Below are 12805 nucleotides of genomic sequence, written 5' to 3'. Positions count from 1 at the left end.
AAAGATTTGTCTTCCAGCTTATATTTTCGCAAAAGATGACTTGACTCCGCTGGTTGCTGATTGCTTGTATTTTGCGTATATTTGTATGTAAAGACAAAGTTGCTAAACACGTATGTCATTTTAAGTTAAGTGGACTCCAGCAACTATGTCACTATTTGTGGTGCAATTTTTCCATTCATCCGTTATCTTCCACCTATCTGAAGTAGGGGTGCTGTGGCTGTAGAATTCTCCATGGTTTCATGATACTTGTTGTTATAGAACACATAATTGTTCAGCCTATGGACTAGTTGTATCTTAAATTGACAGTCAGTGTTTTATTTGAGTTTTTCTTTTGTGTCCTGTTGCATTTCAGACCGGTTTGTTATCATCCCTTTACACTCCCTCATGCCAACTGTTAACCAGACACAGGTCAGTATTCTTCAGTTTCTCTTTTTTCTCTTTCTCGGACCATCTCTTTGTCAATTGTGTCCTACTTTAGTCCCCTTTCAATATCACAAATGTCCTGCTCAATTTTTCTCTCTAATTCTTCTCAGGTTTTTAAAAGGCCTCCTCCTGGAGTTCGAAAGATTGTGATTGCTACCAATATAGCTGAGACCAGGTTTGTAAGAGCATGCGTCTGTGGTAAAAGCTTGTCCAGTCTTTGCATTTGTACTTTGGAAAGTGTTTAAAGGTTTAGAAAAAACACAGACCTTTTATGACATTCCATCATATATCTGTTTTCTGTGTGTGCCAGTGCCTCAGTCAGGAATGAGGCCTACAACTGGATTGGCGCTAATTAGCATACATCTCTTGGATTGATTACAAATACTGTCATATTGGTTTGGATGAGAAAACTCTGACAGGCAATTTGTTAATGCGTTCAGAGTGCTGCATTCACACAAACGAGCAGAGCAAATTAAGGAGCTGCCTGCCCTCAGCACTCCCCTCATATCACTCAACTAAATATAGACTCTAAACTAGAGTTGGATGTCTTGAGACCACTTTTACTTGGTCTTGGTCTCGTCTTGGTCTCGACGGACTTTTGTCTTGGTCTCGGTCTTGGTCTCGCTGTTTCGGTCCTGCGTTCTCAAATCTAAATTCTCTAAATCGGTTTCATGTACACAACGATGGACATAAGGAGCTTCTTTCAAAGAAAAAACTCAGGTAGATGTTATTTTATATATTATGCTTTGGATGTTGTTCAGTATATCTATGCAAAACAAGAGGAATTTCAATACACAGCAGTATATTCACAGTTGAAACCAGATATTTACACACACTTTATGGAGAAAACAAACTTTTTTTTACTGTTAAACATCAATTTAGAGTAAACTTTTGTTTTAGATAAATAAATGTTGAAATATCTTTTGAATTAGTGAAATGTCAGAATAAAAAGAGGGAGCTGTCTATTTTAATCACTTTCATCAAATTTAGGAGCACATATACACTAAGTTTATGGTTAATTAATAAGAAAACTCCAGACGATTCCATTCTGAGCTGAAGAAGCTTCTGATTGGTTAGTAGAGTCCATGTGAGTAAATTGGTGGCACAGCTGTGGATGCATATAAGGCAAAACACAGAGCCTGTTTCTGTAACATGGGAAAAATCCAGAGCAAAACACCAGGAAAAGAATTGTGGAGCTCCATAAGTGTGGCTCAATTTTGAATACAATTTGGTGCCATTTGCAATTAAGAAATACAGATAGTTTCTCTCTTTACTCTTAAAGTTAACAAATATGTTTTTTATATTTATCAACCTAAAAAAAATAAACATTTAGTCTGATTTGATGTTACAATTAAAAAAGTGTGTTTGTTTTTATCTGAAGAGTACATAAATATCTGGTTTCAACTGTATATTTGATGATGTTGGAGTTTGGCTTGATTGTCAGCACAAAGAGGGAGAGAGAGGAACAGAGAGGGAGAGAGAGGGAGAGAGAGGAACAGAGAGGGAGAGAGAGGGAGAGAGAGGAACAGAGAGGAACAGAGAGGGAGAGAGAGGGAGAGAGAGGAACAGAGAGGGAGAGAGAGAATGACGACAGAACAGAGATGAACAAGAGCAGTTGAGACACACATGTTAGTCAAATGGTTGTTTGCCAAAACTCATCAGAACATGTATCTAGTACCTAGTGTTTCTTTTTAGATACCATTTGTTACTTTTCAAATTCTATATTTATTAAGTTATGCAGGCTTGTTTGCACAACAAGGCTAAATAATTATATAAACTTTTCTCAATCTAAATATTGTACTTTGGTAGAATTAAAAAAACAAGTGTAGTGCAGGTCTATGGTGATTTTTAGTGCTACTATCATCTAGTTCTGATTCTGGTTCTGTCTTGGTTGCTGTTGTAGTCCTGTTTTAATTCCGGATCAGTTCTGGGTCTGGTTGAATTGGGGTTTAGTCCCTGTGTCTTGATACAGGCCCGACTTTGTTCTGCCTTGCTGCTTAATTAAAAAACTAGTTTAAGGTGTCCTGCATATGTATATAGAATAGCATCTGGCTGCAGTTTAAAGACTTTTTTGTCTCGGTCTTGGTCTCGTCTCAACTTGGTCTTGGTCTTGTCTTGGTCTCGGATTAGGCGGTCTTGACTACAAGTCTACTCAGAAACCTACCAAAGGGCTGGATTTTATTTTTTACTTCTAAGTGATTGTGTAAGAGTCTTAACTAGGAATTCTTGAGAGTCTACTTTGAATAGGGCTGTGCGATATGACCAAAATCTCATATCCCGATATAAGAATTCTGTCGTCCTGATAATGATATAAATCACAAAAATGTAACATTTTCTGTAAATTCTGTGAATCTCGGGCAGCTCGTCTTGCGGGAAGTGTTTCCAGCTGCGCCTCATGTAGCTGGAGTCGAGTGTTTTAACAGATGTATGAAACGATACATTTTTAGACATAAGTTGTAGCAGCCGCCGTTTTCTTTGTGAGTATTTATTACACAGCGTGCTGCGGGGAAAAGCCTGTTCTAACGTTTGAGTCTAAGGTTTATTTTCTAGCACATGGCGGCTCTTCTCTACTTCTTATCCGTAAATAATCTGCTCTTTCACGTGATTCAGTTTATTTTGAAAAGTCTCAACAGGATCTTGAGCTTTATCGTGAAAGGTTTATGTGGAACGTAAACAAGCGGACACGCGATGCTGTTACCGTCGTTGTTGCTAACCACAACGCATAAAACCAGGCGCTTGTCCGTCCATAGTGTGGTTATATTAAATATAAGAGAAAGAGAGAACTTTAAGAAATTAATATAGCCACTACAGTGACCATCAAAACGATGAAAAAATATTGCCGCAAACAGTTTATTTTTGCGACACCACCAAACAAACGATAGCGTAAAATGAAACGATATATATCGTTATATCGAACAGCCCTAACTTTGAAGTGTTTTTTCTGTATTATTATGTGCAACTTATGTTTTCCCCCCTTTCTCTCTCGCCTGCTCCTCACAGCATCACCATCGATGATGTTGTTTATGTGATAGATGGAGGCAAAATTAAGGAGACCAACTTTGACACCAGCAATAACATCAGCACCATGATGGCTGAGTGGGTTAGCTTGGCCAATGCCAAACAGAGGAAAGGACGTGCTGGCAGGTGTGTGTGTGTGTTTATGTGTGCGTTTGTGTCTACACGTGGGTATATTTGTAGATTATAATATAATGAGGGCATACTTTATATTAGTGCCTCTGGGTATGCAATATGGGATAATTAGCTTCCCATCTATTTGTCATCTGAGCTCTCCATCACTCTTCCCTGTAAGCCCACTCTGTCCTGCTTTCCCATCTGTAGCCACTCAGAAAGGCAAAGTGTAGTCACTCTCAGGTTGTTTCCAGTCTTTTACTTGAGACGTCTGTTCTGTTATATAGCTCTGACATCAAAGTGCAGCAAGGCCCAATTAGCAGAGCTGCTTACTGTGTGCAGTTTCATCCCACTGATTTTTAAAGTAAGCCCTTGTCACAGGGCCTGTAAAACATTTAACCTCTTTTCCTTCTCTGTCTCTCTAACAACTCTCTTCTCTAAATATCCAGAGTGTGTCCGGGGAAATGCTATCACCTGTACAACGGTCTGAGGGCCAGCCTGTTGGATGCCTATCAATTACCTGAAATTATGAGGACACCACTGGAGGAGCTGTGCTTGCAGATCAAGGTTGTATATGCGGAGAGAAAGAGGGATAGACTGACAGAGAGAGAGACGGATAGATGTGGGTTTTGGAGTTTAGATGAGGACAAGATTGCTCTCAATGAGTTTTGTGAGTGCAGGGGCGGAACGAGGACAGCGCTGCTGTTTTTGGTGTTGTGCTGAATTACAGCCTCTCCTGTCTAATGAGAACTGGGGATGAGCATCCCGGGCTGACTCATGCCCTCTCCCGCTCTTACTCTCATTTTTTACAGACAGTATAATTACTTTTCTACACATTTTTTTTCTCTTATATAAACAGTCTTTTTCTTCTTTGGTTGCTTACCTTTTTTTTTTTTCGCTTTCTCTTTTGAAATCCTCACGCTCCACTCAGACATATTTTAAACAGTGCTAATGGAAAATTAAGCCAAAGGTCATTTAGATGTAGTGTTTGCTGTGATTGTTCTCACCAGTTGCTGTATTGGATATGCATTTTAGTGTGTCTCCCCCACTCTGTGCTGGATGTATTTGAGTATGTGTGTGATATGGTTTTTGAAGCTAGTGGGTGAGAGTTGCACAATGCATCAGACAGTCCTTAAAGTGAGACAAACACTGACAACATGCTAACCTTGACCTGGCTCTCTAATGCATAAACACTTCAACATCACATTGTTAGTCAGACATAGAGATGTGGCTGTTTCATTGCTCTGCAGTTAGCCACAAGTAAATGTTCCTTTTGAATGTGGAAATGAACGTGCATTTAGCCAAACCAAACCATGTGATCACATTCATTTCGCGTAGCATTCAGTGAATTGCGTTAGTTAAGATTAGAAGTAAGCACTAACATCTTTGTTGTTCTGTCACAAAAAGCAATATGAGCAAGTCATTCAAAGCTAACTGTACTTGATCTTACTATATCTATAGTACTGTGAAAATGTCTTGAGTGATCCCTTATTTCTTTATCTTTTGCCTCCAATAAGTCAGACTTTCTTGTAATTTTAAAGCAGTCTTTAGTAGTAGTTCTCCAGGCTTTTAGGTCTTTTAAAGTTTTCCTTTAAACATTGAGGAACTTTTTCTTGTTTGTTTTGGGGGGGGGGTTTCCGCTTTGTCTATTAAGTCACTTAGCACTGGCGTATAATTAATTAAGGTTTTTGTTTTGGGGGTTTTTGTTAAAAGGCACCTAACTTAAGGGATAAACCAGTGTTGTCTACACATAACAAATAACTTAATCAGTTTCAAAAAGTACTTTAGGCACTTTTTTATTATCTGACTGTCATTAAAACTCATAATTTTGAAAGACTTAAAATAATATTTCTGAGGTATATTAGTTATTAACTGAAATATTTGCATAACTCAGTATGTGCAGTGTGTTCTCAAAAAGAGAAGTGGCAGAAGAAAAACTGTCTACAGCAGATGAACACCTCAAAGTAATGAAGAGAAGTACAAAAAAGTCCTGCAAAGACCTGACACAGGACCTGAAAGGTAGATCTGACCTTTTGATTTATCTACTGTTCACTGAAGCCTCATCAGAAATGGTCTCAGAGGACAGGTGGCTTTCAAGAAGCCATTCATAAGGAAGAGAAGAGTTAGAAAAGGCTGAGGTATGCCAAATTACATAAGAACTGAGGTGAGGAGTCCAAATTTGTCATTTTTGGTTAAAACTGGTGTCAGTATGTACAGAGGTGGGCAGGAGAGAGGAGCAACAGGTAGTGCCTCCATTTGTAAAACACAGTGAAGGCTCGGTCATGTTTTGTAGCTGAATCTCAGCCAGTGGTAATAGAGGTATTATCAACATTGCCCAAATTATGAACACAGAAAAACACAGTCATACTCTGATCCACCATGAAGTACCATCTGGAAAGCATCTGATTGGCATGTTTCATTATGACAGCCATCCCAAATACACTGCCAGTGCAGTAAAAGCGTACCTTGATTGAAAAACACACAGTGGAACACTATTAGTCATGGATTGGCCTTCTCAGAGCCCAGATCTTAACATTATTGATGCAGTGTGGGATCATCTTGACAGAGAACAGAGCGGAGGACAGCCAACATCTAAAGAAGAGCTTTGAACGTCCATCAAGAGGCCTGGAGAAATATTCCTGAAGATTATTTAAAGAAATAATAAGAAAGCTGCACAAGAGAGTTCAGGCTGTTTTGAAGAACAAAAGTGGTCATACCGAATGTCAAAATATGAAGAAATGGGGAGTGGCTCAAGACTTTTCCACAGTACTGTGTGTCTATAAATCAATGTTTTCCATAGTTAACAGCCCACCTGATTAAGTAAAGGGAATTATGTGGAAAAAATTATGACATGCTTGTGCTGATCAAAGCAAAATATCACATACACTCCCTAGATACTGAAGCTTGGGTCTATAGGTCGATTCCTGGAGAAAGCCTTGGACCGTCCCACTGAAAAGGCTGTCAGCCTCGCCATCAAGAATCTCACAGAACTGGTAAGAAAGTAACTAAAAGGGTTTTTAAGAGATTGTTACGAAGCAGAGTATCAATTGCATGCTGGGCTGTGACCAAAGATTACATAATATACTAGTAACTTAATATATTAGTAACTAACTAAAAAGCCCTTACAAATTCAGTAACTTGTGTTGCAGCAGCAAACTGAGAAATTAGTATTTACCCAGATGAAAATGAGCTTTCAGGCTAATGAGGTTAAACTTGTTAAAATAAAATAAAATTGTGGGATAGTTATTATGCACATGTTTCTGAATGCCCTTTCTTATGGATATGATGACATTGTTTTGTCAGAACGCCCTGGACCAAAGAGAGAATCTTACAGCATTGGGTTTCCACCTGGCTCGCCTGCCTGTGGAACCTCACATTGGCAAGCTCATCCTGTTTGGAGCTCTGTTGGGCTGCCTTGACCCTGTACTCACTATTGCTGCTTCCCTCAGCTTCAAAGACCCTTTTTTCATACCCCTGGTAGGTAGAGCTGAGTTCACAGACAGCTTATGAAAGCTTACGCTGTATACTATCTTTGAACTTGTGTGTGTGTGCATTTTGTTTTTGTTTTTTTTACGTATCTGTTTGTCTTAGGGTAAAGAGAAGATGGCAGACATGAGGCGGAAGGCCCTCTCTAGAAACTCGAAGAGTGACCACCTCACTATTGTCAATGCTTTCCAGGTAGAACAGCCCACATGGGTGACTCCTGATTTTGTACTCACAGATGTGTCTGCTGTATGAATTGATCCTATCTTAATTTATCATGCATTGATTTACCCAGGGCTGGGAGGATGCAAAGCAGCGTGGAGGCAGGTATGAAAGGGAATACTGCTGGGACAACTTCCTGTCTGCCAACACACTCCAGGTGAGTCGGGATGATTCTGCGTGACTATATTTTAAATATGGACTTCTTTCTGTGAAGTCAAAGGTGTGCTGTATTATTAGAAGCAACTTGTCCTTTCATCATTCAGATGCTGCAAAACATGAAGGGTCAGTTTGCCGAACATCTCATGCATGCAGGCTTTGTCAGCAGCAACGATCCCAAAGACCCCAAATCTAATGTCAACTCGGGTAAGTAAGAAGTTTTTCTGTTTGTTTGTTGTTTTTTAACTGGTCATGATATCTGGGCTGTGAAGCAGTAACAAAGTATGATATGAAGCATTTAAGTTTAATATTTTCTTTTTCATTTGTTCTTTATCTGTCACTTTTTTCCCCCTCAGGCAATGAAAAATTAATCAAGGCAGTGATTGTAGCAGGTCTGTACCCTAAGGTGGCCATGATCAGACCATCTCACAGCAAAAAGAGGCCAGGGTAAGTTTGCTAATCCAAAGGAGGAGATGAGCAATGACAGACAGGAAAGGGCTGCACAGGCCAAGATAGAGAGGTGCACAATCAGTCTTATTGATCTCCAGAGAGAAAAATAGCCTTCACACTGCAATATCTCATCATACGTCCTGGTAAGAGTGCTCTGTAAGGGCACTGTGACAATTACCCCAGGCTGTGCAGAGGCCACGTTTGGATGATTGTCAAAAACAAAGGCACTTTTGCAGCTCAAGATCAATGCAGTCATCATAAAATTGCCCAAAGGCAGCTGTCATAAGCGGTGGCTGTGACCTGCGTGCAAAAGACAGACACGCACAACAGGGGCACAGACTCTTTCACAGCAGGCTGTCACTTTTATTGTTTATCTCGTTGACAGCTTTAGACCTAGGTGCACAGTCATTTCCCAGGGTCATTTCCTTTGTATAAGTAATTCGTAACACCAAGCAAGTTTTTAAATGTTTATGTCCGCACCACGGCTCTCCACTTAATGAATTCAGTGCTTGATTAAGCACTGTTTGTTGTTTTCCGTTTCAAACAGCTTGTTCCCTGTAGTGAAACAGTTGGTTTTCTTTGGCCAACATACTGGTGTGTGAAACACAGTGTTACTTTCAGCATTCTGCATACGTTGGATTAAAAAGCCAAAAAACACCTGATAGAATTTAGCTCTTGAACAGCTCAATTCTGAGTTATTTTAGCAAAAATTATACTATATTACTTTTTCCTGGCAACCCAAACAAGCCAACAAGCAAGCGATACACGACTCTCCACTAATTTTAGAAAATTAGTGTTTTTCTAATTGTACTCTCATTAACTTTAACATTTGACATACTATCTGAGGCTGGTAGAGTTTGAGGTGGAGGAGTTTGATTTTTTTTTTTCACTTCCTCTGTGCATTTCAAGGTCATGTGCATGACCTCGGGGTGAGTTTGTCAGGGCGTATAACATGTCTCGAATATTTTCCACTGAATAATTTACTGTGGAATGCTGGACTCTTAGATCATTGCTGATTTCTTTCCACCGTTTTATTGTTTTAACACAGACCAACAAACTGCAAACACTTATGTAGCGGTGTTCACACTTAATGATCAGTTAATCAGTCACATTTGATTAGGAGTACCTGGTTCCTACTTGCCTCCTTAATTCTTATAGAAATACTTAGGTTTTGACACGCTGTTTCTGCATTTTGGACAGATTTTTGTTCAGTAAATAACAATAAGTGTAAAAAGTCATGTGTTGGTTGTTCATCTGAGGTTTCATTTAAATAATTTTAGAATCAAGAGATGGACCAGATATATTCTCTGCATTATTTTACATTGTATGTATCATTTTATATGTCCTGATACATAAGACCTTGAAAGGTGTACTTTCTTTTTTACTGTGGTGTATATATACAACTGAGATAAGAAAAATAATTGATGGACATTGACAGCGCAGTCGTGAGCTGTTAGTTTGCTAGTCCTTGGTATTCCACTGCTCATCTCTGCCTCAGAGATCACACCAGATTGTAGTGTTTGCATATAATCGTTATTTCTATCCAAACTTTTGGAAGAATTTGTCTATAAAAATGTAATCAAAGGGGGGGGGTTCATAACTGTTGCAATTTCTTCTTTTTTTTTTTTTTTAACTGTTTTCCATCTTCTGCTGTGATAAATTGTCTTTTTTTCATCATTTATTAAGATGACAATTTTAATAAAAAATATGTTGTAAAGTATGAAGAATGTGAATATTCCCAGCTCTATAAAACACACACTTAGACTCACTCACATCTGATCTTTTGCAGTGTCAAAGTGTACACTCAGGCTGACGGAAAAGTGTGTATCCACCCAAAATCTGTCAATGCCGAAGAGACGGAATTCAACTATACTTGGCTTATCTATCACCTAAAGATGAGAACAAGTAGTGTGAGTATCTCACATAGTGGAGTAATCTATCTCTCCTAGTAAATGTTATATTGTTCTGTAAATGTTATTTATTTATTTTTACATTTGAGTCTGTGTTGCTTTGTGTCTTCTTGAGTTTGCATGTGTCCCTCGAATGGTGCATATGAGTGGAAAAGAGGGCCAGTGGTTAAAGGTTGGCAGTGGTGCCACACCAGCTTTGCACTTAATGAATATTTGATTAAAACACTGCCTTTCAAGTCCCTCTCAAAGGCTCTTGTGCTTCAAAGCTTCCAGATACAATGTAGTAGTTGGTGGTGGGGTGCAAAACAGTCAGTGTTGTTTGCTGACTGCTGCCTTTTTCTATATTCTCTCTTTTTTTCCTTCCCCTCTTCACACCCGTTTCCCCTCCCTTGCATCTCTTTGTCTTTGTTCTTTCTGTGCTCTCTTTTTGTGAATGTTTCTATTCTGCAGGAAAACACCTTTTATGTCCTCTCTGATGGCCGCCTGTGCTTTTTCTCTTTGTCTTTAAGGGAAAATAAATGATTTGCTGCATTTCACTGTCATTATTGTTGCCATTAAATGATTTTTTTTTTCTTGTCGCATGTAAGTGGTTTTGAGCACAATGACATGGTAAAAATAAGGTATTCTGAGAGTGCGAGATTTTCAAGGTTATTTGTTTACCCTGAGAAGAAAGCAGAAGTCCAGGGCTGTAGATAGGACAAAAAAGAATAAAACTGAAGGATGACGTCCAGACTTTATCTTCTCTGACGCACTTGCCCTCGGTGAGACATAACATTACACATTCATGGAGTAAATGCAGTCGTCTCTGCTGTCTCCTCGCTTTTTTTCTCTTTTTCTTCTCTCTTCTCTCTCCATCTTTTTCTACTTCTCCCTTTTAATACTATGGTCTTCAACCTTCAAAGCTGAAATAGTTTTTGTTTGCTGTTTATCCCGCGTCTTTGACTTTTGACCTGAGAGCAAAGGAGTTTTTTGTTAGTGTGTACCCACAGAGTGATTTATAGTGCACCTATATATGACACCTTTTTCTGCCAGCAGTCTTTAGAATTTAACTATAAATAACTAAAAAAATAATAATTTGCATTATCATTAGTAGGAATGGGTATCGTTTAGGTTTTATCCGATACCGGTGCCAAACCGGTACTTTTGAAACGGTGCCGGTGCTTAAACAGTGCTCGAACCGATGCTTAAAGAATAGAGAACACAAACTTTGTCCAAAAACCTCTCATGTTTTTATTTTTAGAAGTCTCTTTTTTTTTCTGCAAAATGATAACCAAGTTAGCCTTTTCTGTTGATACAGCATACCTCCTTTGGTTGGAACCAGTGATTAAACAACGGAAAACATAAACTTTGTCCAAAAACCCCTCATGTTTAGCTGTTTTTTGTTTTGTTTTGTTTTGTAAAAAGATAACAATTTTAGCCTTTTTTGCAGCTATCGGGCATATATATCACTCTATCAAACATTTTTTAATCTGTAGCTCTGCTCTAAAAGAACGTACGTACCTGGGCTCGCCTACTATCCTTGGAAAGGTAAAATGATTGGCTAGAATCCAAAGTGTGTGACATCTCAGGAAACAAAAAGCACCGAAATGTGCGCTGCTTTTCGGTCTGGTTACTAACGTTTATGTCAGAACCGGTGCCATCCCTAATCATTAATCAGTCTCCTTCAAACAGAAGAAAAATGGATGAGGTGTAATACATAAGTTAAAGTCACAGATGGGTCAAGATGACATTTCTCTTGAAACACATTTCAAACTCCACAGCCTCTCCTTACTAATGGGACACTTTCAGCCCACACCACAGAATAGCTGTCAGGCAGGGTGTGCCGTAATGATGCTGCTCTCTGTCACCAAATGTGTTGACGTGTTTGTTGTAATGGCCCTGTCGTCGCGCGTTACTGATATCTCTGTGCTCCCTCAGATCTTTCTATACGACTGCACTGAGGTGTCACCATTCTCACTGCTGTTCTTTGGAGGAGACATTACCATCCAAAAAGACGAGGACCAGGAAACCATCGCAGTGGACCAGTGGATTGTCTTTAGATCCCCTGCACGCATTGCTCACCTTGTTAAGGTAAACGACACACACATGCACATCAACAACACATCTGTCTTTTTGAAATTTCTTTTGTATTAATCTCTCCTTCCTGTCTGTCCTGCAGAGTTTAAAGAAAGAGCTGGATTCTCTGCTGCAGGACAAAATTTGTAATCCTGCTCCTGTAGACTGGCAAAACCGTCAATCCAAAGACTGTGCTGTGATCACAGCCATCATAGACCTCATCACGACCCAGGAGAAGCCCACAGGCAGCAGTAGGGGCTATGGCAGAACGTGGGCGTCGGCCCCAAGAGGAGAGCACGTTTACTTCAATGACGAAGATGATGACGATGATTAAAAGTGGATAGAGATTTGGCTGTCTCTGAAAAGAAGATGCCATGAAGTTACTGCCTGCGTCCTTGGACACAGGGTCTAGTTGGATTATTTATGATAACCAGCTGGTCTTCTTGATGGTTCTGCTTGATTGAAATTTTGCTGCTCCTGAAGGCCAAATACAGGCCACTGCTATTAAAAAGAAAGGCAAAAAAAAAGGCCTGCATTTGATTCCCATAATTTTTTTTTCGCCTCTTAGATCAAAGGACCAGTCTTTCTTTGAATTCTTTCTGTAACTTTATCTTGTTAGTGAACCTCTTGTTTGGATAAGTTTATTTTCACCTATTGCCACAGGCCTGTGCAATAAAGAGAAGGTGTACCATCATGCTGCTTAACTTCATCCGCCTTGCCGGGCTGACATGTGGAAAATCTCAAATATTGCTGGTTTTACGATGAGAGAACATAATTTGTTCTGAGCTTTAAGATCATGTGGGTAATATGATATTTCACACCCTCGATTTAATAGCTCCAATCTGAGAAAGGTGCAAATGTCCAGAGGATTTATCTGATTATCCTTCATTAAATGTTCAGAAAGAATGTCTAATTTATTGTCCCAAGTTTTATTCCTAGAGTGGTCTCTGCTGATGTTAAAAAAAAAAAAAAAAAAA

The 12805-nt window shown here is 39.3% G+C and overlaps 1 protein-coding gene across 1 annotated transcript in view; it reads left to right on the top strand.

The window, feature by feature from the left end:
* Nucleotides 1–12339, top strand: part of dhx36 (DEAH (Asp-Glu-Ala-His) box polypeptide 36) — a 28061-nt gene extending 15722 nt beyond the window's left edge. The window contains exons 11-23 of the mRNA XM_013913144.1: nt 353–408; nt 534–598; nt 3424–3567; nt 4002–4119; nt 6447–6545; nt 6856–7029; nt 7144–7230; nt 7331–7414; nt 7521–7620; nt 7770–7860; nt 9653–9773; nt 11691–11843; nt 11932–12339. Of these exons, the coding sequence (XP_013768598.1) occupies nt 353–408; nt 534–598; nt 3424–3567; nt 4002–4119; nt 6447–6545; nt 6856–7029; nt 7144–7230; nt 7331–7414; nt 7521–7620; nt 7770–7860; nt 9653–9773; nt 11691–11843; nt 11932–12162 (1523 nt within the window). The 3' untranslated portion in view covers nt 12163–12339. The remainder of the gene's footprint in view (nt 1–352; nt 409–533; nt 599–3423; nt 3568–4001; nt 4120–6446; nt 6546–6855; nt 7030–7143; nt 7231–7330; nt 7415–7520; nt 7621–7769; nt 7861–9652; nt 9774–11690; nt 11844–11931) is intronic.
* Nucleotides 12340–12805: the final 466 nt, after the last annotated feature.

The sequence above is a fragment of the Pundamilia nyererei genome, unplaced genomic scaffold (genome assembly GCF_000239375.1).
Source record: "Pundamilia nyererei isolate P.nyererei 1_Seehausen unplaced genomic scaffold, PunNye1.0 scaffold00117, whole genome shotgun sequence".
NCBI lineage: Eukaryota > Metazoa > Chordata > Actinopteri > Cichliformes > Cichlidae > Pundamilia > Pundamilia nyererei.
Note: the sequence above shows the minus strand (reverse complement) of the source record. Positions and strands in the feature narration are given on the sequence as shown.